Source organism: Semicossyphus pulcher, unplaced genomic scaffold, assembly GCF_022749685.1.
Source record: "Semicossyphus pulcher isolate SPU_LCO1_2020_fin unplaced genomic scaffold, fSemPul1.0.p SCAF_4, whole genome shotgun sequence".
Taxonomy (NCBI): Eukaryota; Metazoa; Chordata; class Actinopteri; order Labriformes; family Labridae; genus Semicossyphus; species Semicossyphus pulcher.
This window is the reverse complement of record NW_027211715.1, coordinates 26,391,561-26,417,571: the sequence shown is the minus strand read 5'-3', so window position 1 is coordinate 26,417,571 and position 26,011 is coordinate 26,391,561. Positions and strand designations below refer to the sequence as shown.

Sequence of the window (26,011 nt, the reverse complement as noted above, 5' to 3'; positions counted from 1 at the left end):
TAGTAGTCTTACACAAATTGAAACCTCTCACTGTATTTGTTTTAGGTTGTAACTTTTGCTGTGCTTCAAGAAACAGAGCTTGACCAAGCTGTCCGACAAACAGTACAGCGCTTGACATGTAGGCCACAGCTCCTGCTCATATCGGCTCTCTGTGAGTGTCTATTTCTCTGTGAGTCACTGGATTTGCATTCTAGGAAAACCCCGTGTTTGCCTTGTTTAATTGTCTGTGACCTGAGCGGCCCTTAGATTTGACATTTGTGTAGATATTAGCAGACACTGTTGCTGGTGTTCCTTTCACAAATAACCATTAGCAAAATCTCTGTGCCTAATTAGCCTCAACTCATCAACGGCATTTTACCAAAGATGAACATAGAGATCAAAATTCCTTCTTTTTTTATACCATTATTAATCTATCCTGAAGCAACCACACCAAACTCTTCTCCAGTTTAAGTCTGCATTGCTTTTCATATGGATATTTTGTTATTTTTTCTCTGTAACCGGCCAAAATCTTTACATGAAATTGAGGCATTTTATATTCAAGTACCCTTTCACACTTCCAGTGGCGCTTCTCTGCTGGCGACCCAGGCTCTTGTGCTGCAGCAGTTTGCAACCATTGTTAATTGTGTGTTATGTGACTATAATTCAACTGTGCAAGGTTACCTGCTGTTCACCAGGGCAGTACAGGGAACGAGGAGGGGACTTCGACATTCCTGTAGCTATAGCTGCCAGCCGCTAGAAAGATCTGCTCAACATAAGGACGTACGCTACACTCATGCCAGTGGTACATGGTACTGTTAGAAGTTCTGAATCTCTGAACGAGCTTGTTTTACCTCTCAGATTTCTTATAAGCTCCAGCTCCCCATCTCCAGCTCACGTCCCAGTTTTCCCTGCACCATATATTCCACTTGCATTTTCTTCCTCCCCGCTCAAAGACAACCCTTATCTCTCCTGAACTCTCACCTCATCACTCCTCATCTCCTCCTTTCATCCCTTCTCCTGCTTCGTCTCGCTTGTCCTCCTCTCTGTGACCTCCTCACTGCATTCCTGCACGCACCGGGTCACCGTATGCTGCATGGAGTACAGAGTTGTACTGTATAAGACAGTATTAAGTAACATAGATAAATAGATTGAGGAGGTACTCTTCATTTATTGCCCTTTGCTATGTTCTTTCAACCTTGCTGGCACAGAGATGCAAAGATGAAACAAATCTTCCACGTTTCTGTAGCGTGATAAAACTGTGCAGCAAAGGTTTATTTTCTTAACTGAAGCCCAAAACAAGCAAAGGGATCGCAGATTTTGTTTAGTCCATGTTATGCAACTGAGAACGGGCAAAGGAGGACACATTTTTATACCTTAAAAGCTGAGGTTAGCGGTTGGTTAGATTACGATTCATCAGATTAGGTTTGCAGCTCATAAAACATGAATCCCTTTATGTTATACTTTGTGATCTGGTTCTTCACAGTTCACTTACACCGGAGCTCAAAAGATTGAGAAGAAATGAGGTTGAGGATCTTCCTGGATAAAAGATGCACACTCTGAACACCAACCAATATAATACTTTACTCCCCGGATGACTTCAGCCAACTCTGAGGTCAGGCCTCCTGAGGACAAGGTTTCACTTCCAAATTGAAGGATGTGATACAAATAACTTTTCAAGTGCACTGTAACAACATTAAGAGTCTGTGAACGTGCTAGCAGTTAAACTGAAGTTATTTGTGTTAAATGCTAACACCAGCATGATGACGTGCTCACAGTGACAAAGCTTGCATAATAGTGTTTACACGGTATAATGAGAACCAATTCAACCAAATCTTAGTTTAACTTCTTTGCATGCAAGCATTTGCTAACACAAAGTAGAGCAGAGGGGGATGGGAAAAGGAATATCTTATCAGTACATTTAACGTTTTAACTGATGTTGGCGCCAGAAGAAAAGATACCACCAAAGTTTTTCAAATCCTTGAGAACTTCAATTTCTGTGCCAAATAATAAGGCCATCTATCTTATAGTTGTTGAGATATTTCACTCAGAATCAGAGTCTGCTTAGATAATGGAGGTGCGGCAGCAAAAGTCTGGGAGTCCTAAGAGTCATTGGGATTCATCCTCTGGAAACCAGCTCTAGAGGAAGGATCAGGGGACCTGCAAAGTTACAAGGACTCCTCTGGGGACCGTAACTGGAAACTTTGACCTGGTTTTGGTAGACATGGTCAGCAGATCATCAGAGATGGTATGAGTCATCATCTGGGGACCATGAATGTCTAAACCAAATGTTGTGCCTTTCTATGTGGTTTTCAAGAGATAAATGCAAACTTTGGCCTGATTTTAGTACAAGAAAGATCAGAGGATCACCACATTTACTTGAATTCATCCTCTGGAAATCATGAATGTCTCAGCCAATTTATGGACCAGGTATTATTTCAAGGCATTACTTTAATCTTTCAACATAGGTTCGGTAGAACAAAGGCCAAGGAATCACCAACGTTGGAATCATACCCTTGGGACCATGAATGCTTTAACCAAATGTTGTGCTAATCCATCTAGCAAGTGGTATTTCACAGGATAAATGCAAACTTTGACCTGGTGGTGGAAGAAGAAAGGTCAGGGGACCACCAGAGTTAGTAGGGTTCATCATTTGGAGACCATACATGCCTGCACCAAATTTTACGCCAATTCATTGAGCAGGCGGTGTTTCATAGTTTAAATAAAACGTTTGTCCAGGTGGGAGAGGGGAATATCAGTTTGGTAAGACTATTTCTGTGTGCACAGACGTGCTTAACAGACCTACCTACCAACTGACACTGCCATCTGCAGAACCCTGGTGCTAGGTCAGTGTATTTCCCCGCCAAACTCTCTATAAGTAAGACTTTTCTTGTACAAAGAACTTCTTGTACAAAGGCATCAATTGACCAACAAAGCAGAAGCACTATCCCTATACCCTGATGTGCTTTCATGATTAGCTTCTACCCAAGACTGACTGAGTTCAGTAGGAATTTCCTGGCCAGATTGAGACAAAGAGACGTTGATAGTAGGCTACCATACTGTCCATCCCATGAGCCTTGTGTGAACCTTTTCATGTAAATGTAAATGTACAGTTTGTGCCGTGTTTTTTTACCCTATTGCATAACAGTTCCACATTGTCCGAATACCTTTCACCTATAGAGTTAACTTATTGTTGAGTGTTGACAAAACAACAGCTCCTCGCTTTGAAATAACACACGGGGCTCCTTTTTTGGGAAAATGTCATGGCGGGGTTTGCTCGCCCTGTACGAAAACACCGACACAATGGAGAGGCACAGTGGGATTTAAAAAGCCAACTGATGTGAGCACACACACAGTATGTATGTGAATAGAGGGATAAGGTCCGGAGGGTTCAGGAGCCCTTTGCCTCACATGTATCCTGTATGACAGCATTTCAACACAGAGGTCGACTTGACCAGGAAGTGGGGTCACACCTTTGTGAGGTTCTCACAGATAAATGCTGCAGAAATGGGGCCGAATATTTCCTGTCTCTGGTATGACACACAAAACAGCTGCTTTGCATCAGTGGATCTCTATTCTGTGGAAAGTTTCAGCCCATGTGCGAGCAGACCTCACTAACCTGTTTGTGATTATGACGTGATAAGTGCTCTGAAAAAACAATGAGCCTTCTTTATGGCTTTCATTAATAAACTCAATAACTGGAGCATTGAAAGACACAAATATCTGAGGCCCAAAAGGTTAATTTAACACGTACATACCGACGTAACCGTCTGCAATTTCCTCTAACTTTTACAAAATTTCAGTCGAACACAACAGCAAAAGAAAGTGCTGAGGTTTGTTGACTAACGCTTTGGAAATTCATTGCAAACAGAAAAGGTTACTGATTCAGAAAGCTCCTTTTGACTCATCTATTTACTTGCAGCCTTATCTTTTTACTATACTTATTGACTGATCGACAACACAGATCGTGTTTGGATCAACTTTATCTGTGGCGTCTCGTGCAAGAAGTTTGTACATTGTTTTTCCTCCCCCGCATCATCAGATACTTTCATGATGTGACAGTAAAACACGAGAACACAAAGTGCGGCGATCAGATAATTAAGCACTTGCACAGCTCGGTGGATGTTCCCACTCACCACTGAATATAATAAAGTTACGGGCGGGACCTGATGCACTGATAAACTTGGTGCAGGTTACATAACATGAACACACACACACACACTCACTGTAATTAAAACACACAGCGCTGTTGAGTTGGTTGCCTTTAAATCTATGCCACAATTTTTTTAATTTGTTGTTCAATGTTGACAAGTTACAGAGTAAAAACAGCAAATGCAATGCTGACAGACCAAGGCACCCTGCAGGAATGCATCTAGATTGCTTGGACAAAGTTTGATTATGTTTAGATTATTATAAAAATTCCTTTCCAAGTCTTACAGTACTTTCAGCTAATCCGTTGTTGCTGAACATTATTATGTTGCAAAAAGTTTGTTTCCCTATGATGGATACTTTCTAAACTTCAAACTAAAACCGAACATCACACACTGACATACATTACAGTTTGCTGTGCTGTGTCACTGCAGTAAAACTATTCCAACGCTAACAATCATTAGCGTTTACTTTATTTGCTCAAAGCACACAAGCACATCGTGTAAATATAGGATGGAAGACAACTTTAAAAAAGGCTGAATCATGTGTAAAAAGAAGTCTTATTTAAAATGATGGTCTTTCATAAGTATTGAGACGGCCTTGCAGAGTTGCACAAGGAGATTTTCCCAACATAAATCTCTTAACAGTGTCAACCAACTGATGATGTCACAGGCCAAATACTGTATTTTGATTGGACAAACTCCAGTCATCTAATATTTACTTAACCTTTAAAGGTGCATTACTTTACTGTACAAACTAAGGATCAAAGGTTTCATGTATTTAAAGCAATTTTCCTGAAGTCCTCTAGCTGTGACTTGGCACTTCTCCGGTCAGGTTTCCTGTGAACAAAGCACTTAACCCCAGTTTAGTTCTTATTGGGTGTGCAGGAAATTAAAGTCACTTTAGAGAAAAGTGCTAAATTAATATAATTTTATGAACTTCAAGGAGTCCTGCAGGATTATAAGGAAAACACTCAAGGAAATTTGAGCGTTTACGGGATAGTTAAGATAGAGACAGGAAACCTTCATTGGAGACCCCCAGCGCAATCGAACCTGGGACGTTTTGTATGTATTTACTGCACCTTAATTGGACTTATATACTTATATACAGCTTCTTTCTAGTCTTTAAATTAAAATGTTCATCCACACACACATCCGTACACCTGCATGTAAGACCATGCCATGCCAGGCTCATCATCATACAACTCTTTCCCACACACTCGCACATTTTGGGGTTCAGTATCTTTCCCAAGGACACTTTGAAGGAGTTGTGGATCAAACTGCTCTACCTCCTGAGCCAAAGCTGACCTCTTTAAAGCACTCATTGTGACTACAGTAGGCCACAAAGTCCTTAAACATCATCTAAGAAGCTTTGAACATGACAACACGTTTATATAATGATATAATGAGAATATATCACTTTATATAACATTGTATAATATTAAAGATGAGGTAGATTCATCTATACGTATTGTATAGAATACAAATCTTTTATATCATATAACTTATATAAGTAAATATAGAACAGTAATCTAGGCCTGACTATCTGGAGCTGTGAGCTGAGGAGGTGTACCTGTCTTACATCTCATGACCCAACATTCGTTTGATTTGTTTCCAACATTCGTTTGATTTGTTTCATGAATTGCATTTGAAATATGCAAGTTATGCAGTTCTGGTTTAATATTATTAACCTGTTTGCACACAGAATCGGAGGAATTCAATGTGTGATGCAGTGTGACTGTGCAGCGCTGCAGGTATTTACGTGTCATATCATTGTGTCAGCATGTGCATGTTTGTGCAGTGTGTGGGCGCACACAATAGGCCTTTGTCTCTCTGCTTCCTATTTTTCTCCTGTGAGCTGACACAGACATCCACACACACACACACACACACACACACAGTCACACACTTTATAGACACACACGGTTCCTCCTGGCTTCCGTCAAGTTACAACAGTTTAGAGACAGCAAAACAGGAACAATCTGATATTCACTTCCTGCCGCACGCTTCCTGCCCTCACCCTCATGATGACGATAAAGTGAGAGAGACAAACAGACGAATAAAAAGGAGCATTAAAGACTCCAGGGGAGGAAAACAAGCGGTGGCAGAGGGAGATAGAGAGAGACAGCTTTGGCTCTGTATGCGATTAAGTGGCCTGAAATCGTTGCACGTGTTGACAGCAAACAACCAAACTACAAAAATACCACAACTACAACAAAAGTTTACCATGAAGAACTTTTGGATTTGAATTCGTTATTGCAGTTATGAGTTTACACCAATTCAACAGGGTGCCGGTGGTTTTTGGGTGGCTGTGGCTCAGTGGTAGAGTCTCTCAATCTAAAAGTTGGGGGTTCGATCCCTGACTGCTACAGTCACATGTCAAAGTGTCTTGATTGGAGATTGGCATAGTAGCCTCGCCATCAGTGCATGAAAGGGTGAACGTGACATGTAGCTACAGCGCTATTTAAGTAAAGTCTATTTACCATTTAAGGACACAAACACTGGTGCAGCTTCATCTGTCATTAATACCTCATCTAAAGGGTTAGATGCGCCATAAAATGCATAAAACAGCAGATTTAACTACTACAACCAACTCCTTTGGTATTGATTAAACAGCAGATAATGTATGTGTTGTGTAACAGAAACAGGAGACGTCGGTTTAGCTCGATGGTTAAATAGAGGCTGCAGTCCTCGATGCGGCGGCCCCTGGCTCGACTCCTAACCTCGGCCCTTTGACGCACGTCACCACCACTCTGTCTTCACCTGCTTCCGACACTATCCACTGTCCTCTCTCACTTTGTCAATAAAGGCATGAAAGGTAAAAAAAACAACAAAAAAACAGTAGAGCAACCGAAATTTGTAACAACTCCAAAGTAGAAAAAGTGAGCTAAATGTACAACTGACAATCAGATCCATGACTACAGATACAACTTAAAAAATACGTGAAAATCCAAAGATAAAGAAACAAACTTGACGCTCAGATGAAGCAAACAGTCTGAAAAGGAAAGCGACCGTCAGCGAGTTACAACTGGAGCCAACCGTGGACGTCACACATGCAACACTGTCTGGATATCTGAGAAGTGTGCTACCGCAATTACCGTTTATCGCCATAGGTGCTGCCATAGAGAACAAAACTGAGATCTTCGAGATTGGAACTTTAAGCAGCGAGGTTATGCAATAACTCTTCAGGAGATATCGTTATGAAGAAAAAGGATAAACTATTTTGTGGATTTGCAGGACTATAGTAGAATAATGTTTATTTTTTCTGATTTGTTGATCCTAGTAAAAACATCAAATGAAAGCCTCGTCCTTATATGACTTTTAAGCTTCAGATACTGTAATATTCATGTCAATCTTTATCTTGTTTCTGCCCTGCAATAATCCAACTGATCTGGCCTGCACAGATGTGAACATTTAAAGAGACATTTGCATGTAGCTGACTGGCAGACTGTTTACTTGCAGAGCTCTTTCAGTCAGTCGCACTTTAACTTGCACAAATAGAATAAAGGTTGATCTTAACAGATCATTTAGAGACGACCTCGTTTGCCCTCACTCTCAAAGGTCATTATGCACGTTGTGGAGCAGGTTTACCAGATACACACACACACATACGTACACACATTTCCCCAAACTCTCTAAAACAAACACACACACACACACACACACACACACACACACACACACACACACACGCACACACACACACACATAAACACACGCACTCACACAAACCCAGAGCACCTGATGAGCTGCGGTTCTGAAGAGGAAGTGAAAACTCAGTCCATCTGCTTTGACAGGAAGTCAACAGAAGCCACATACAGGCATGATGACGTCAATCAGAGCCACAGGAACACCTCCCCACAGCACACACACACACACAGACACACACACACACACACACACACACACACGCTCACATTACTCACAGTGATGCATATATGCCTCTCAAACACTCATCTAAATCATACACCTTGCAAATCCGCAATTGCTAAATCGTAAACTTAAAATAACAACACACTGAAACACTCTTCACACACGTCAATGCTCACACTCACCACACACACGCACACACACATATAAGAGAAAGAAAACAAGAAGTGAGTGAAAAAGTTAATGTGGGTGTAAATTACTTAAAAAACAGCGAGGAGCGAGTGATTGTTTTTGGTGTGAATTGATGAAATGTGCTGAAATAAAAACACAAACAGGAGTTTTATGGAAAGAAAACATCGCTCTCTTCGCTGTTCTGACTGAAGCTTGAGTCTCACTCGTTCCACTTTGATGTCATATCTGACCTGCGTCGGTTTCATTTAAAACATGTTGGTGTTTTGATGGTTAACTCCACTCACTGCTCTCGGTTTCATTGTCGCTCGTTTCTGACTCTCGTTACACAACAACACATGTCAGTGTTTTCAGCGTTCAGTCTCGAGTGTCGGAACGTCAGATCTGATAACTGAAGTGTTATGTCAAAATAACTGATACTTTTTATCAATTTATCTCTGATTAAATAATAAAAAAAGGTTTTAGCACAGTGCACATATTTCAAAACTTAGTGCTTGAGGCAAAAAGCCACACAGAGACCGCACGCAGTGTGCAACTTATTTTCCCATTGTATTACAGTCCTGTCTGTCCCAAAACATCATCGTGCTCCTGCAGTAAAAACATAACGTTTGGGTGGAGAGATAATATTTGCATTGTTGAGAAAAGTTGCAACATTTGTATTAAAATAGACCTGACATAATCCAAGGTGAACAAAGTCACTTGTGTGCACGATAGGCGAAGGATAAAACAAGCTTTACAGAGAGACCTTTCGATCCTAAGGAGGAGAACGCGTGATATGACAACATAGATTTTAGCTGAGGTATCCACTTTGTCTCATATGCACAAGACACGCAAGAATTTAGCTTGTTAGCAAAAGTTAGTTCATCTACACATCCAGCATTTACAGAGGAACATTATCATTCAGATGTGGTTGTGTTTGTGTCCACCTGATGAATGCATGTCCAATATTCTCTTGTATCTCGGTTTTTAGTCTCCACCAACGTCAAGAGGAAACAGGATGCTCCTCTGTCTTCACCCGCTAGTTGCTAACTGTGCCTGTCTGCTGTTTGCTGCTAAGGCGGGGTACACACTACAAGACAATCAATTTTGGGCCCGATTCCCCCCTTCCAACAAAAAATAATCAGTCCCGATATTTTGATGGTTCCAAAGATTATCTTGCCAGATTTTCCTATGGTGCGAGGTCTGTTAAGAGTGACTTTACTTCCCCCTGATCTGCTCGGAAGAACGTCGTCGCTGGGAAGTAAGCTGACTGAAGAAGAAGCACAACAACCACAGCCATGTTCACACCGTCTCCACGACTTCATCCATTGTTTTAACTTTTTCTTCGTGAATTTTCAGTAATAAGTCCAAAAACTATCATTGCAATTCTTCCTGCCTGTCATCCTCAATGTTTGTTTACTCTTAAGACGCTTTTGACCGCAAGAGAGATTTTACAAGATTTTGTCATATCGCTGCTCTCCACACACTATAGGAACAAAACTGTTATATCTATCATTATTTGTCGTCATGTGTGGGCTCTCTCACATTTTTAACATCTGTTAAGACTTTAAAATCTTTTAGTGTAGGCCAGCCTTAAGCAGGTAGTGTAACGTGGGTATTCTTGAGCTCTTTCTGCACAATAAGCTTCCTGCTGCAGCTCAGAAAATGCTGCAGTGAGAGTTGGGAGAGCGGACCAAGACAGCAAAGCTGCAGTTGCAAAGCTAAACACATGAGCTGAAACTTGTAAAGCTGGAGGGAGTAAAACCAAACCCAGTTGTGCATGCATGTAGCATGTAGTGTGCACACAGTTAGTGGCACTTGAAAGCACGCTGCCTCTCACATCCAGACACATTCTCTACAGTAGAACACGCACACACATACACATACACGCACACACAGCTTCTTAAAATAAAACCCGATGACAGAAAAAAAGGGAGGTTTCTTTGCTTTAATAAACTGTTCTGTGTGTGAATGTATGTGTCTGAAAGTAGCACTTCAATTGTGTCTGAACAATATTAATGAGGTCGATGACAAAATAGTCTGAACTACAACGTTGCAGCCGGAGACGGAAGGTGAAAAAAGTGAAAGTCGTCACGTACGCAAGCTCATGAGCGAAGGACAAGGGGGCGAGGAGGGAGAAAACAACAATGAGAGAAGAAAAGAAAAAGTTCAAGCCAGATTTAAAGCAGATAAGAAAAAAGAAACGTGCTCTTAATGCAGCTTTGCAGAAGTCAGACATGTAACAGGACGTTTCTGTGAGGTCTTACCTGGCAGACAAACTCTGGTGATGGGAGGCTGAGTTGCTGCAGGAGACCTCCTGAAAGAAAAGGAAGAGAGGGGTGTTATATGAGTTACGTATATACAATCTTCATCTTTAAAGGGTCATTTTTCCTGAATGACAAACGACACTTTTCCAGTTTGGTAAGTTTTAAAGGAATCATTCAACATTTGAGAAATACGCTTATTCACTGTCTTGCAGAGAGTTAGATGAGGAGATTGATACCAATGTCATGTATGTACAGTCAATATGAAGCTACAGCAAGAAGCTTGTTAGCTTAGCTTAGCTTAGCACAAAGTCTAGAAACACAAGTAAGCTAGCCTGGCTGTGTTGAAAGGCATTATATAAATTATATTAATGTATATTCAGTTAATGATTATATTTTAGCTGCGGAGACTATGGTAGGCAAATTGAGCTACCTCTGGACAGAACAGGGCTAGCTGCTAAGCTAACTAGTAGCTGGGTGTAGCTCCATATTTGACGCACAGACATGAGACATTTCATATAATGCGGAACTTATCCTCTATTTGACTCTTCAATTACAACAGACTAATTCGTCTTTCGAGGAATTAACAGAACATAAACTGATCATGAATGAGATCACTTGTTGAATCAATTCCGGGAGAGAAGTCAAACATGTAATGACAACATATTAGTCGCAGGGGCGTTTTCCAAATGCCACCCAATAATCCTAAACTATGATTGTCTATCTGCCCGGAGGTTGGACTTAAGTTCAAATCAACTTGTTAGGCAGTGTAGCAACAGGCTGCTAGTGGCTTAAGTGACTAGCAGCCTGTTGCTAGCAGTGACTTTGGGAGATACATCTTATTTTTGAGTCCCTGAGGAATAAAGTATGGAAGATTTTTATGGTGTCATTTCTAAATAGATGCTAGATAGATGATAGATTAATGTAATTAGCTAAGGTAGATATTCTAAGTGGAGACAAAAAAGGTAAATTAAGCTATTTGGAAATGTGTGCAAGCCCCCAAACTTCATGCCCCCCCCTAGTTTGGCCACCCCAGTCCAAAAAGTCTGGACATGCCCCTGATTAATGGCCTTTTATTCATTTGGTTTTATAGTGTTTTTATTGTGGTACCTGCACAATTTTTTTCCCCAGAGCATTGCATGAGCAGAGCCGCACCGCCAAACTAATATGTGTGTGTAAAATAAATGGTTGCATCTACATGATAGTGTTTGATTTGTGTTTGTTTGTGTTAATTCCTTTAAACAATGTCATAAATAAATAATTCACATGACTTGTAACTGAAGTGAAAACGTGGAATCATGTGGAGACAAAAGCCTGTGCAGTAATGTGTGTCAGCTGGGGGAGGACGGCTCACAGCGTATTCATGATTTTCCCTTCAGCAGGGAACTATTGATCATCTGCTGGATTGTGTGCGTGGAATCAGTTCAATAAATGTTCGATAAGAGCATGTTGGTCCATGCATGTGTGTGTGTGTGTTTTATTCCCGGCTCTTGTCTGTGTGAACATGTCACAGCTGAATGTAGGTCAGACTGCCTGCAGGTGTTCAGTACAGCAGACTGAGTGTTAATAATGCCTGTGGAAGAGGAGAGAGCTGTGCCACACACACACACACACACACACACACACAAACACACATGAGCCTTTACAACAAAGAACAGAAGCGAAGGTGCCTTACATTCGTTATATGCAGTGGGAGATGTGATGCTGACACTGAGGGCTGCTGAAGCTTTAAAGCATTGTGTTGTATTAATAGACTAAAGCTGAAGTACTGGTCAGTTTATTGACGACTCTGTCAACAGTGAGATTAATGGGCAACCATTTTGAAAATCTTATTGTGAGGATTTGCAGCTCTCCTCTGTTTAATATGATTGTAAACTGTATATCTTTTGGTTTAAAATTGTTAAAAACACAAAACAAGTAGCTCGAAGGAGTAACGGTATTGGCCTCCAGTGCTGCCTAAAATGCACTATCCAGTATCAGCACCTGTCAACGCACCGATCTGATAGCAGAATTTATAGGCACCAAAAAAAGCAACCAGTCTGAGGTAAATAATCATGTCACAAACAACATGATGACAAACAACAACAGTTTGGTGCTAGCAGTGAGTGTAATGTTGATCAAAGCGAGCAACATGTCAGCTATCACCGTTTGTGCACCACTATTATGTATATAGTTTTAATACGCTATTCTAATTCTAATTCTAATTTTTACATCATGATTCTCATTTTCATTGAAACACATTAAAATGATTCTGGTGTGTTTTCTGCAGGGAGCTGTACCAAACAATGATATTTGATACTTAACGGCGGTGTATGATGTGTAGGCCAGCACAATATTTACATTAAAATTTCACATTTCACCTTTAACATGGAGTATATTGCACCTTGCATTTTGATCAAATTTCGATTAATTGTTCAGCCCCAGTACTCGGTATACTCGGTATCAGCCGATACTGAAGTCAAGTTTTCTGAATTGTTTCAGGAAGGGAAAAAATGCCACTCAAACATCTTTATTTATGGCTTTAGAAAAATGGAAACCAGCATTTTATTCTTATTTTGTGACTTTCTATCGACCAAAGCAATCATAATTCTCATTTGCAAAAAAAATCAGTGGAACTCCAAGGATAAAAATTGGGTCACATTTTATTTCCAGTATATGTGGAACAAGAGCATGTACTTGTTTTTGTCATGATTTGAAAGACATCATGAGAGACGGAGAGAGAGAGAGAGAGAGAGAGCGGGGGATGGCACGCGACAAACGGCTGAGGGTCATCGATGACTGTAGCCTCTGTATATTGGAAGCGTGATTTAACCGCTGAGCTAAACCGGTGCCCTTATTTGCACTTCTTTATATATTGTATACAGCAGCACTAATATCACTTAACTCAACGAAGTTGTTTGATGCAAACATGCAGTCCCAAAACGCTTCACATAGGAACAAACAGACAAAATATAAGAACAGAAAATGAAGGTTAAAACATGACTCAAAATTAAAAGCCAGATGAATAAAATGATCCACTGGCCAATGACGCTGTGCAGAATAAACAACAGCACATATATGAATGCAAACCAACGAGGCTTTAGATCTTTACGAGTATCTGCAGGTGTGTTTTTGTGTTTTTCCTCACCACAATAGAGCATTTTGATTAATGGAAACTAACCTTTCATTTCTTTAAGAGATAAAAGATATAGGATGAACAGCCACTTAATTATTAAATCGTCTCAGTGATAAAATCTGCATTCTGTGCGCGTGTGTATTAATGTGAGTCTGTGCATCATGTGCTGTGTTTGTTGGCTGGACCGCTGTCGCTGCTCATCTGTGAGTGGTGGAAACAGCTGTGAGGTCAGACGTCACACCTCTGTCCGTTTACAGCTCAACACTTCCGCCTTGTGGCGAAACAACGTCACTGCAGACTTTATGCACTTGCTGATCCACTTTTTGTAACCTTTTTGTGCTTCTGAAAGCTGTGAAGTGGCCAAATCATTTAGAGAAGCAGAGATTTTGATGTTGTTTCAGTTCCACAAGATTTACTGCAACACATTTAGATTGTTTCACTTTTAGAAGCATTCTGCCACAAGGGAATCAAATCCCAAGAGTTAAGTGGACTTCAACTTGATTTATAACACTCTTTAGAGGTTCCCATAATGGCTCAAAATAAATCTAAATGTCAGGTTTATGATTAAATGGCACCTCCTACAGTGTTGGAAGAACTTTTCCTAATGGTGTCAAAGCAGGTCATCTATTCGACCATGTAGAGCCTTTTAAAGAAAGGTTTGGTTGGATTGTTAATGAACTCTTACTTGCTGGAGGCACACTGGACATTGGTCAGGACGGTGAAGTTATTCCTCACACTTCGAAGGCTTGCCAGAACCTAGAAAAGCAGAGGAAGAAACCATCATTAGCATCCTTTGTACCACATTTATAGAAAATACGTTTTTGTGCAATTTCCGTAATCATAAAGACTTTTAAAATAAGTACCGGCGTTATCTGACAGTGAGATATTTACCTGAGCAAAAGGCGTTACTATCAGGTCATCCCCATGTCTGCAGTGACACACAAAAAGAGAGAGCACACACTAAATATCAGGTTTTGCTGTTGCATATTGTTATATAGATGTTGTGCAACATCTGGGGTCATATAGTAGACTCTTTAGCCGGCTGTACATCTGGTGATGGAGTTTAATGGTAAATAAAACAGGAGGGCATCTGTGGCTGCAGTCAGGAGCAGACACAAGCACTACTTTTTATTTAAGCAATATCTTGAATATTGATAATCACAGCCGTGACGATATTCAGTATAACATCCCGACCTCCAGTGTGATGTTGTTTTATACAACAGCTATACAAGCAGCAAATATTAATAAAAAGTAACAATCAACACAGATTATTATCCTTTGCTCCAGCAACTGAACTAGTTCAACAACTTAACGCAAACTGGACTTTTGTTGCCAAGCAACCCAAACATTCTCCTGCACAGTGGAATGCCTCTTATCCAATCAGATCACTTGGTCCAAACTAACTGTTAATAAACTTTAATCTATTTTAATAAGGGCTGGTAAAACTGTGGTATTATTGTCCACAATTCTGACTTAATTTTCCCTTGCAACCAGAGGACACACAGAGCACACAACATAATAAGATACACTGAGCATATATTAGAAATACTCAGCAGCTGGGGCTCTCAAAGTGGTGTCTGGGGACTCCTAGGGGTCCTTGAACGGGTCCCCAGCAAACTATGTTCACTATAATTCCATCCAAATGTATCACAGCGACAGAATGTGTCACTATTATGAAGATGCAGAAATCCTGTCAGATTGAGGACCCTGGTTTAAGTGTATGGGGTTTGAGAACCACTGATAAACACTATCTAATGTATAAATACAGTATCATGTGCATGTTGGGTGTGTTGGCGTGTGTTTTGTCCTCACAGTTCAGAGGCGATGGAGGAGTTCCGTGACATGGACTTAGGTGACAGATCATAGTCGCTGTCCGAGCGGTAGAGGAAGGACTCTCGCCGCTGGTTGTGACCCGGGAAGTTCGTGTGGAGGACCAGGCCAGAGCCGGGGGAGGCCTGGGGGTCCAGAGGGCTGCAGCTGGCAGACGGGCCATTCTCCACATCGAAACTGGAAACAGAAAGAGACACATGTTTTAAAGATGTTCACTGAAGCTTTTCTCTTTGACTGACGTAAAAGACAATAAAACACTTCAGCTCTGACCTTCAGCAAACCATAAATACAAAATCAGATCCTTCAAACTCTTTTGTTTTATTTGAACATTTGAGCGATTCCCTTACACGTAAACTATCAACATCCCCCTAAGAGATAAGCTGCAGGAATTATGTACAGTACCCGCTCACACACACAAGACTTGACATGACCGGGTGAGAAAGGGCAGAGTGACATGCTAGAGTGCACAGTGTTCATTCACTGCTGGAGATGAGGGAGACTGAAGCTCCTGCGTTCATAAAAGAGTAGAAACTGGAGGGGGGAAGGTGGAGGCGGATCTAATTAAGTGGAGGAAGAGGTGCATCCTCCCGGAGATGTCTCTGCGTGTGACACGTGTTTTTAGTTTTCCACTGAATTGCAGTTTGCTTTCTTTTTATGTGTTCTGCCCTCATGGCCGTCACTTCCTCCTCTGTGTAGTATACACACACCAGCAGAGCGGGTGCTGCTTACACTACAAACCAACGAGCATCCTCTGCATCCACAAATGTGTTGTGCTTTCATTTTGATGTGTGACCTTCACTGAGCAGAGTGACATACAAGCAGAGTTTGATGGTAGGAAGCTGTTTTCACTTTCATCAGCTATAAAAGTCTCTGAAGTTAAACAGGACAGTTGGACATAATCACCAACAGTTTGAAAGCCAATTAAACAAATAAAAGTCAAATAAATCATTTTGAGCCTCAATTTAAGACTTTAAAGAAGGGGTATTATGCTGTTTCACATTTTCAGACATGTACATATATATAATGTTGGATGTCCAGACTAAACGTGGGTGAAGTTTCAAATCTGTAGGTAAAAGTATGTTGGAGTAATCCCCAGGCCTCTACGCTCAGTCTGCAGGCTGTTTCAGACAAGTTTTCCTACACATGACGTCACAAAGTGCAGCCTCAGTAGGCTTCAGAGAGCTGGCCAATCAGAAGAAAGCAGGCTTGTAGGGGCCGAGTTTCTTAAAGGGACGGAGCTGACTGAGTCGTTTCAGGCAGAGGCTTTATGAGGGCCTGCACAGAGCGCCAGTGTGAGAAAAATTAGGAGTTTTTTTAACTGTAAATTATGCTAAGCTAATCCACAGGTATCACAGAGTGAAATATGAAGCTTGGAATTAGCCTAATACCCCCCTTTAAAGAAGAAAAAGCACAATAAACACTGAGTGTTCACTTTTATTGTGTATTTTTTCTGCAGCTCTGTTACGACCCAGCTCCTCTTCTGTTTATTATAATCACATCTGGAATGGAAAACACATCAGTTCTTCTATGGAAGAACTATTTCCTAAGAATAGACCAGACTAAAAGCACTCATGAGCTGACAGCTGCTGCACCCCTTACTTAGTCTTTATTTTGATGGAGATATCCTGACTTGCTGCTCCATGTGCTTAGATTTCACTGCACGTGGATAATATGCTTCAGTTTAGGAGGCCCCTGTGTCGCTTGTAGGATATTTTGGAGCAGACTGGTGGGAATTCTACTGTTGTTTTCACCCCGGGGAAAGTGAGTGAAGGCAAAGACCGCTTATTTGTTCTACACTCATGAAGGAGTTCTTGGTGCAAACAAAGACATGGGAGCTTAAGGCTCAATCAGTACTACAAATAAAAACACGGACACATTATCGCAGTGTTAGTAACCCTCACATGAACTGCGTTTTTTTAAACAGTAATTACAAATTGATTTACAGACGGGTGAAAAACAGGAAATCAACCAGACAGAAGACAACAAATTAAAATAAAAAGTTTTCAATGCACAAACCACAAAAGCTGAAGTCAATTAGGCCACAATTTAAAAAAAGGAAAACAAGTTACAGAATTTAAATTCTCTCTGACTCTTTGTAAACAAGCACTGGCTTGGCCTCACTTAGACCGCATGGGAGGCTGAGACAAAGTCAAGGAGCAGCAGCAAGCGCACAATAACATTAAGTTTACAGCCTTGACCTTGAAACAAGGTCACACATCCTCGTGCTGAAAAACAGAAGCTCCTCCCGGTGGAGAGAGGTCAGACTAACAACAACAAGACCGACCAGGGAGTGATGCGAGGAAGCTGAAATTTGATTGATGACTTATGTTTTTTAAAAGCTAATAAATATCTTCTTGCAAGGCCAACATTGCATGACACAGCCTACATGTTTGTGACATGTTAATATAAAGTATGCATATGTTGAATTATGACCAGGAGTGTAGAGAGGCCTCCCAAATAAGTCAGTCCTATTACAAAGGAAATGAGAGTGAAGCTGTCAAATACAGAAATAAGACCATTTAATAAAGAAAACAAGAGCAAAGGTTTGTTTCTGCAGCTGCTCTGCATGCAAAGCATCACATGCCTGGTGGTCGTGCCGTCTGCTTTTCTATGAATTATGACGTGGTTGTGCGGTTAATGCGGAGCTCACTCCGTGCGTAACTTCCCGTTCAGTGTTCTGCTTCGAAACGCGTCTCATTGATGCGCAGAAACACTGAAAAAATAGAATGAACACGATCAAAGGTGAATGAGATGTATGTGTATGGGTCACGCATTCATACACACATGCGTGCCTGCAGTGTGCAGCAGGGCGCTGAACGCTCGACTGCTCTGCCCTCAGGTCTATCTGCTGCTTTGTGTTGTGATCACGTGCAGAGATGAATAAAATTTGGAGCCAGCGCGGGCGAGTCGACTCATCCACGACACACACACATCTCACAACTGTCCCATCCTTCTTTCATCCTCTGTAAAAGAGAAAAAGCTTCGCAATAAAAGGCAGGGGATTTCAGAGGGAGAACATTTTTCACATGGCCTTCTATTAACAAAGTAAAGACCAGCAGGCTGTCTGGTTTCTCTCCAGGAATGCAATTTTCTCTGACTCCATGAACGGACAGAACACCGGTCAGATGGATGAGATAAATTATAAAATATAGAACAAAGTTACGAGCTTGTTTCAAACTCAAAATCACAAGCACATGGTCAGCGAGGGAAGAAGCTTTCAGGATCATTACTAAAGTAAAAGGAAAAATTCTACAAATATACTAATTATAATCCTCACATTCAAAGATTTTTTTATTTAAATAATAACTGTTAAGTCACTGTCTATCGCTGAATGAGGTAACACAATGGTGATTGAGCCTATGGCCCACTGATGAAAGCCTTTGCATTTGCAGTATTACAGACTGGGTGTCTGGTGCGACTTTCGCAGAAAAAATCACAAGCGGCGCCCAGTTAGTGACGCGTTTTCCATCAACCAGCAGTGGTTGGTCTGCCAGAGAGGGTAGGCAGAGCTAAGTGGCTGCCTTTCCTGTCTCTGCAAGTGTTGCGAGTAAACAGTAATCTACTATGGCTGAACAAACAAAGAAAAGATCGATGACTACAGATACAACTTCAAAAATACGTGAAAATCCAAAGAAAAAGAAACAAATTGGACGCTCAGATGAAGCAAACAGTCTAAAAAGGAAAGCGACCACCAGCAAGGAAAATCAAGAGTTACAACTGGAGCCAACCGTGGACGTAACACATGCGACACTGTCTGGATATCTGGGAAGTGTGCTCCTGTAATTACCGTTTATCGCCATAGTTGATGCCAAAGAGAACGAAACTGAGATCTTTGAGATTACCACTTTAAACCAACTACTTTCAACAGATAATATCCAAACACCCCTAGATCAATCTTCAAGTCTTAGCCATACAGAGGTAAGATTAATTTGTTAGCTAGCTAGCAACAGCATGGTACATCTGTGTGTCTTCTGTGTCAATCACTCCAAACCTCTGTTTCCCCAAAGTATCTTAGCAACGGGCCCGCTAGCTAGATATCACACCAACGTGTCAAATCGAACTACTCTGAACATTCTTTCCAACTTGCCTCTCCTGATTTTCTGGGTAATGTGTCATGATATGGAAAATGGATTGTCAAACTGTTCTAAAGTAAAATACCAGAGAGTTACTTTCCACCAGTCCACATTACATGGTGTGTTTTTAGCAATGTGACCTGTCAGGAAGCTGGATCTTCACATTATTCATTTGTTCTTCTATCTAGAGAAACACATCAGCTCTGAGTCACATCCTCATCGGAGTCCTCACAGTCATCATGTGAAAGGATATCAGCCGGTGTAAAGGTGTTATGATGGAGTTTTATGATGTTATCAGAAGTGCAAAGGGATGGAAAAAAGCCCCTATCACAGCCCTCGCAGTGAGAAGCAATAACAAACAATCAGATGTCTGAATACAAGATGGAGCAAACTTTAACGTCGATAATGGTTTCTTAAAGACAGAACAGAGTTTAAGTAACCTTATTATCTAAAGTTTGTGGTCAGTAAGTTTAGTCCATTAGTGATGTGCGAGTCGTGGCGAATCGTTCGAAACACACGATTCTTTCTACTGACTCGGGAGTCACGAGTCCTCATCTCCACTAACTCGTTCACTGACTCACCCCTCCTACCCGCTACAGCAAACTGAGGTGAGAGCACAGTAGAAGCCGAACCCTGTGAAAAAAACACTTTGGTGTTGTTTCAAGTCAGTACTCGCTCCCACAGTCGGGCCTCCGGAGCTCGCTCCCGCCCTGAGATGAAGGTCTGACTCCAGTTACACGAATCACTCACTGAATCACTCGCTCACTCCGAATTTCCCCCACTGGGGATCAATAAAGTATGATCTGATCTTACTCAGTCACTCAGTCACTCAGTCAGTGCCCACTTTCCCAACATGCCACAGACAGAAGGCACTTTTTCCGCCCACAATCATGGGAAAACGGGCATCACAAACCCTGCAAGTCTCTTGTGACTGTCCGACTGATGCCAATGTCTTGATTGGTTGCTCCCCAGGTACCACTGACTGCAACGACTGTTTAGCTGTTTTCTAAACACGTTTAAAAGTTTGACCTCAGACGTTCCTTCTTGACCTTTGGAAACAGAGAATGTAACAACGTCTAATATCCACTTTATAGCTTTTCTGAACTTTCAGCTGCATCTTGTTTACAGCTCTGTTTGTTCATGTGGACTGTGACAAAAGCTACAAAGCAGACCGAGCTTTGAAACTGCTCTGTAATTCTTCATGTAATTACTGAACGGTGAAAAAAAAGCTCATTTATCTTATGGCTGTTCTGACCCGGCTCTACTTACCTGGACAAAGAAGGGAGATCCAAGAATTTAGCCTTCGAACAACAACACAAAGATGGACCTTGGGAACAAGGATCCTTTTTGTACAGCCTTACGAGGCGTCCTGCTGGTTTAGTGGATTTGTTTGGAACATTCTCACTTATATTGGTCTGCCTTTCTCCTGTGGTGTGTTCAGACCAAAAGCTAAGAAAATATTTGCATTGGTGTGGTTTCATCTTTTTGTGTTCGGTCCAAGTTTCACTTACTCACAATACTAAGTCACACAAGAGGCTGCACTCTGGTTAATACAGCAGCATGAACCGGTAAAAGAAACAGACTTTCTTGTGATTTAACTGCAATTAACAAACAAACTTTGCTGGAAAATGTATCAATAATTTCTGAGGCATAAACGCTGATTGGCTTTCAAGACACGGCGTTAAGCAGATTTGCCTCTCTAGTTGAAATCTTTGAAACCGTACAAATGATGCTAATGATGCAAATTTCTGTCAGACCAACAGCGGCTGATTCGCTGCTCAAAGCATGCTGGGAAACCAGGCTGGCGACGTTACGGTTTAACAGCCTTTCTCCCTCATTACATCAGAATCACACATTTAATTGGACACATTTGGACTGAAAAAAATCCTCAATTCACGGCAACAAGTGACCGGGGAGGCTAAGCGGACGCAAGCGTAGGCGAATTGGTCGCTTCCAGCGGGTCCACACCTTCGCATCACCTGTCCTCTCTTGCCATTCACTTTCTGTGTAATTTTGTAGCACGAGAAATCTCATATGCTTTTGGTCTAAACACAACTTTTCATCGATTAGTTGTTTGGTCTATAAAATGTCAGAAAACGGTGAAAAACGCGGTACAATGTTTTCAAAAGCCCAAGATGGCGTCCTTAAATGTCAAATTTTGTCCTTAACTTAAAGATATACAGCTTACTAAGATAAAGAAATAAAGAAACTATAAAAATATCCCCATTTAATTAGCTGGAATCAGACAATTTTACTAACTCAGTCTGATTGATCAATTATTAAAACAACCGCCGATTTAATTTAAGAGTTTACCACTTAAGGGTTAAATCGTTCATGTCTTTATACCCACTCAAATCAATGTAAATTTTGCGGGTTGGCTCCGACACAGTTTTCTTTCAGGACCTATTTGATGAAAAGTAATTTATGTCTTTTGACATTTTATGCAAAGAGCATGACGTCCCGAAATTACCCCAAACCTCCAAATAAAGATTCTTCATATGAACTTTTAAATTTGAATCCATTTGACAGGGGCCTCATTTTCAGGACATATAATATCATCCAAAGTATTAATCCACCAGATAGGACTAAAATGTCGGAGGCCTGGGAACGGGATCTGGAAATGGTCATTCCTGAGGATGTCTGGATGAATTCCATCTCTACTATATATACTTCTTCTGTTTGTATAAGACATGGGTTAATTCAATTCAAGGTGTTTCACAGAAATCATTACACCAATGACAGACTAGCTAAAATATATCCCTCTGTTAACCCTAACTGTCCTAGATGCGGTAACACAGTCTCGTTAGGCCACATGTTTTGGTCTTTTCCCTCCAGGGTCAACTTCTGGTCTTCCGTGTTTGACTGCCTTTCTGTTCTACGTAATACATCCCTTGAGCCCAACCTACTCACCTCCATATATGCCTGTGGGAATTCATGCCACAAATGCACAAAAGGAAGCAACAGCATTAAGGTGCCTCATAGCACGCAGGTTAGGGTTAGGGTTGAAGCTCACATCTCATCTATTCTAACCGAATCATATTCAATTGTAAAACCGTAAAATGTCTAGTTCCCGAGGAAAAAGGATTGTTTATCCAAACTGCTGAGACATCAAGTCAACCAAACAACAGTGAGCTTCAAAGGCAGAGTGGAAACAATCAGTCAAACTAGCCTGACCTTAAGAAACCATGACATGAATAGGATCAGAGCTGCATCAGATGTCATGACGCAGTTTGTGTTTACATGTCACAGGATGACACCTCCTCTGTGTGCCTTCCAAGGAAACACTGATGACCTGAGGGATAGAGATATTTTCTAGTGAATCGGCATCATTATGATACTTTGAAGGATGAGTCAGATGATTTGTTGTTTGTCGTGTTTCACTAAAGCCACGAGGAAGTTCTCCGTCTGCCCCGAATATCATTAGCTACAAGGACGCGGCATTCCCTTCCCATGATCTGGCTGCTTCTGTCTGACTGACGAGCAGACGAGTTACGGATGACAGATGCAGTGACAGTTTTGTTCCTTAAATGAGCATATTTGTCTTTTATTGGACACCCATCAGCTCCTGCAATAGCTACCATAGTTCAGATTACAACTTACACAGGGAATCGAGGCAAACAATCCACCACAAGAGCGAACAAGGGGTAGGTAGATCTGCGTAGCAAGTCCTGAACAGTCATAAGCCGATTCCACCGAGGTGCAGGACTGAGCGACACAGGAAGTCCTCTCTGTTAGCTGTCATAACACTGTGTGATGAGCAGTGATAAAAATAACAATGTACACTCACATTCAGGAAACCAGGGGCAACCCGCCCAACGCTGTTAAAGTGCCCTCATGGATGCCCCTGTAGTAGATGATCTCTCAGGTGCCCTTAAGTGGATAAATGATACGTGCCTCCATAGTTGAAAGGGCCCTTGTTGTTGCATCGAAACATTCTGCGCACTGGTGCCCTTTTTATTTGTTTTGCCCCTGCACCTCAAACAGCCAGAGTACGCCACTGCGGGAAACAGTTGCATATGCTTACATTATACACACTGCACTGTATATGTTCCTGTTTTTGTTGCTGTTGTGTTGCAGTTGTTTAGTGATGGAGGTGTCCACCGTAGTGGGTAACTGGCTGAGAGGTAGTTCCGGGAGGAGGGGAAGATGCATGCTGAGCGAGCGAGAGCCAAGTGAGAAGTGAGTTAGCCAGCCTGTTGTTTTTTCCGGGGACACCTCAACCTCGGGTTAGCTGTTTGCTGCAGCAAGGAAATAGCTACCCCGCAACACAACAATATTTCTATTTATATTAAGCTTTAAGTTACTTTTGCACCCTGGATATTGTTATCACATTTCTTAGCTATCTTTAAGTCGCTTATTTGTAAGGTTTAGTCAAGTTTAGGAACGTAATTCTATCAGTCTATCTGTCTATCTATCTATCAACAGTGAGATTGAAAAGGTTAAGTCGGGGACTAGGAATCACTACATGACATTTATCCACCTAAGGACAGGGACATGTGTTTGGCCAAAGTACAGAAATAACGTTAAACACTCTTCAGTTGTGCCTTAAAGCTTTGCTCATGATTTCTACACTGTAATCTGGCCTCATCTGAGCGCCCTGACAGTTTTTAATGTTTTAAAATGAAAGCAAAAGCTTGAGAGTGGAACAAAACCTCAGACCCATTTTGAAGTGTAACCACATACTTTACAAATAGTAACCATGTTAAGGCAGAAAAAATACTGTTTTCTGTTTTCTTTTGAAAGTGGACAGAGTTGTGACGGATCTCAGGTCATAACGACCAAATATCAAAGAACAGGGAAAAATTAGAGAAACGTAATTCAACTAGGGACAACAGTGGATTTTAGTCAGTGAGCATGCCAGAAAAATGGCTTTAAAGTGTAACTGCACCCACAGGTCTGACCACAACTCCATCCACTGCACAGTTCTGAAAAATGCTCAAAGTCGACAGAGAAAAATGAGAGCGACACAGAGTCACAAGGCACATACACCACAGAGAGCCCGTCTTTTGAGGTGGAGGACTTCTCCCCCCCTGAGTCCCCTGAAGAGCACTTCAGTGCGGCGGAGGGTCATGGTGGTCCAGCCCCACTAATGCCTGAAGCTGGAGCTTTCAGAGCCGAGGCAATGCAAGGGCAAGAGAGAATGTGCGCAGTCTCTGAGTGGTAACGTAACGTTAGCTAGAAGGCTAATGTACAGTGTGCTAGCAAAAATAGTGTAAACTGAGTGTGAACGATGCGTCTCGATCAGGATATATTTGAAAATGAGCGCGGTTTCACAGACTCCCTCTCAAAGATTACTCTTTAATTCCTACAGAATTGTTTCTTAAATAAACAAAGCAGAAATTGTGTAATGCTAACATATATCATTAAGTTACACTGAACTGTACTTTACATCTTAAATAGTCTGTGGGTTAAAAAATGAATCTAGGGGGGCTGGTTTAGCTCAGCGATCAACTCCTGCGTCCTACATACAGAAGCACAGTCCTTCATGCAGCGGCCCCGGGTTTGACTCCCACCCTCGGCCCTTTGCTGTGTCTCATCCCCCATTCTCTCTTCCCCTGTTTCCGACACTATCCACTGTCCTGTCTCTCTGTATAAAGGCACAAAAGGCCAGAAAAATACATTTAAAAAAACCAACTGTCCTTCAAAAACAATCCCAGGCACTCATTTCAGATGGCAAAATACACTTAAGTCTTAGGCCATGTCTACACGTACACGGTATTATTGAAAAGTGAGTTTTTGCCTCATTCGTTTCCCAAAAACACCCCGTCCATGTGAGCACGGTTATAAAAAATCCCCGCCCAAGTGAAAAACACAGGCGGCAAAGAAGAATCGCGGCCAATCAAACGTCTGAAAAAATCTATCTATCTATCTTGACGCCTCTGTTCCTCAATGTAGTAGACGAGTAATTGTACACATATGTGTAAACATGTAAAAAGTCCAGTTAAGCATCACTGTTTATGTCACGTCCGTAATTTTGGGAGGAATGTTGCCTCGTTTGTGACGCCTCAGAAGGGGATAACGGCGCACAGCCTGATGTCATGCCCACGTGTGGACGTGGCCTTAATTAGTTCTATTGGTGGCAGTGGTTTGTACTTTAGATCTCATACGCAGACAGTCTCTGCCCTGTATCAGTTTTTAAAACCACTTAACCAGAAAAAACTGTAAAAACATCCTGTAGCAGAAAGTGAAGATAGCAAATTAGGTCGTGAAGGTTTGTGACACACATGTAATGTTTTTCTTCCTGGGAAATGACTCCACTTCCAGCTCTAAGACAATGGTTCTGTTTCAGGTTTACAGCTGTCACTGACCTGCAGCTTGAGTCTCATTTACCGGCAGAGTTGGACAGCTCAGCATCCTGCATGTTGACTCATGTGTCTGTAGGTGTGTGAGGAGCGAGGGAACCGTTTCACTGTGACGTACAGCGATGTTATGAAGGAGCGGGGAGCCAAAGCCGAGGTGACATCAAACAGTCCCAAAAGTCCAAATCTATCCGGTTAACTATCATGTGTGATAACAGATAGCATCAAAATCTCACTTTAAAGACACTGAAAACAGATCATCTCTGCC

The 26,011-nt window shown here is 41.6% G+C and overlaps 1 protein-coding gene across 1 annotated transcript in view; it reads right to left on the bottom strand.

Annotated features, from left to right (window-relative positions):
* pde4ba (phosphodiesterase 4B, cAMP-specific a) overlaps window positions 1-26,011 on the bottom strand; it is an 89,169-nt gene that overhangs the window by 52,533 nt on the left and 10,625 nt on the right. Inside the window, exons 2-5 of the mRNA XM_069680131.1 lie at window positions 15,354-15,548; window positions 14,433-14,469; window positions 14,227-14,297; window positions 10,430-10,479 (exon numbers count right to left, since the gene is read on the bottom strand). Coding sequence (XP_069536232.1) covers window positions 10,430-10,479; window positions 14,227-14,297; window positions 14,433-14,469; window positions 15,354-15,548 — 353 coding nt within the window. The remainder of the gene's footprint in view (window positions 1-10,429; window positions 10,480-14,226; window positions 14,298-14,432; window positions 14,470-15,353; window positions 15,549-26,011) is intronic.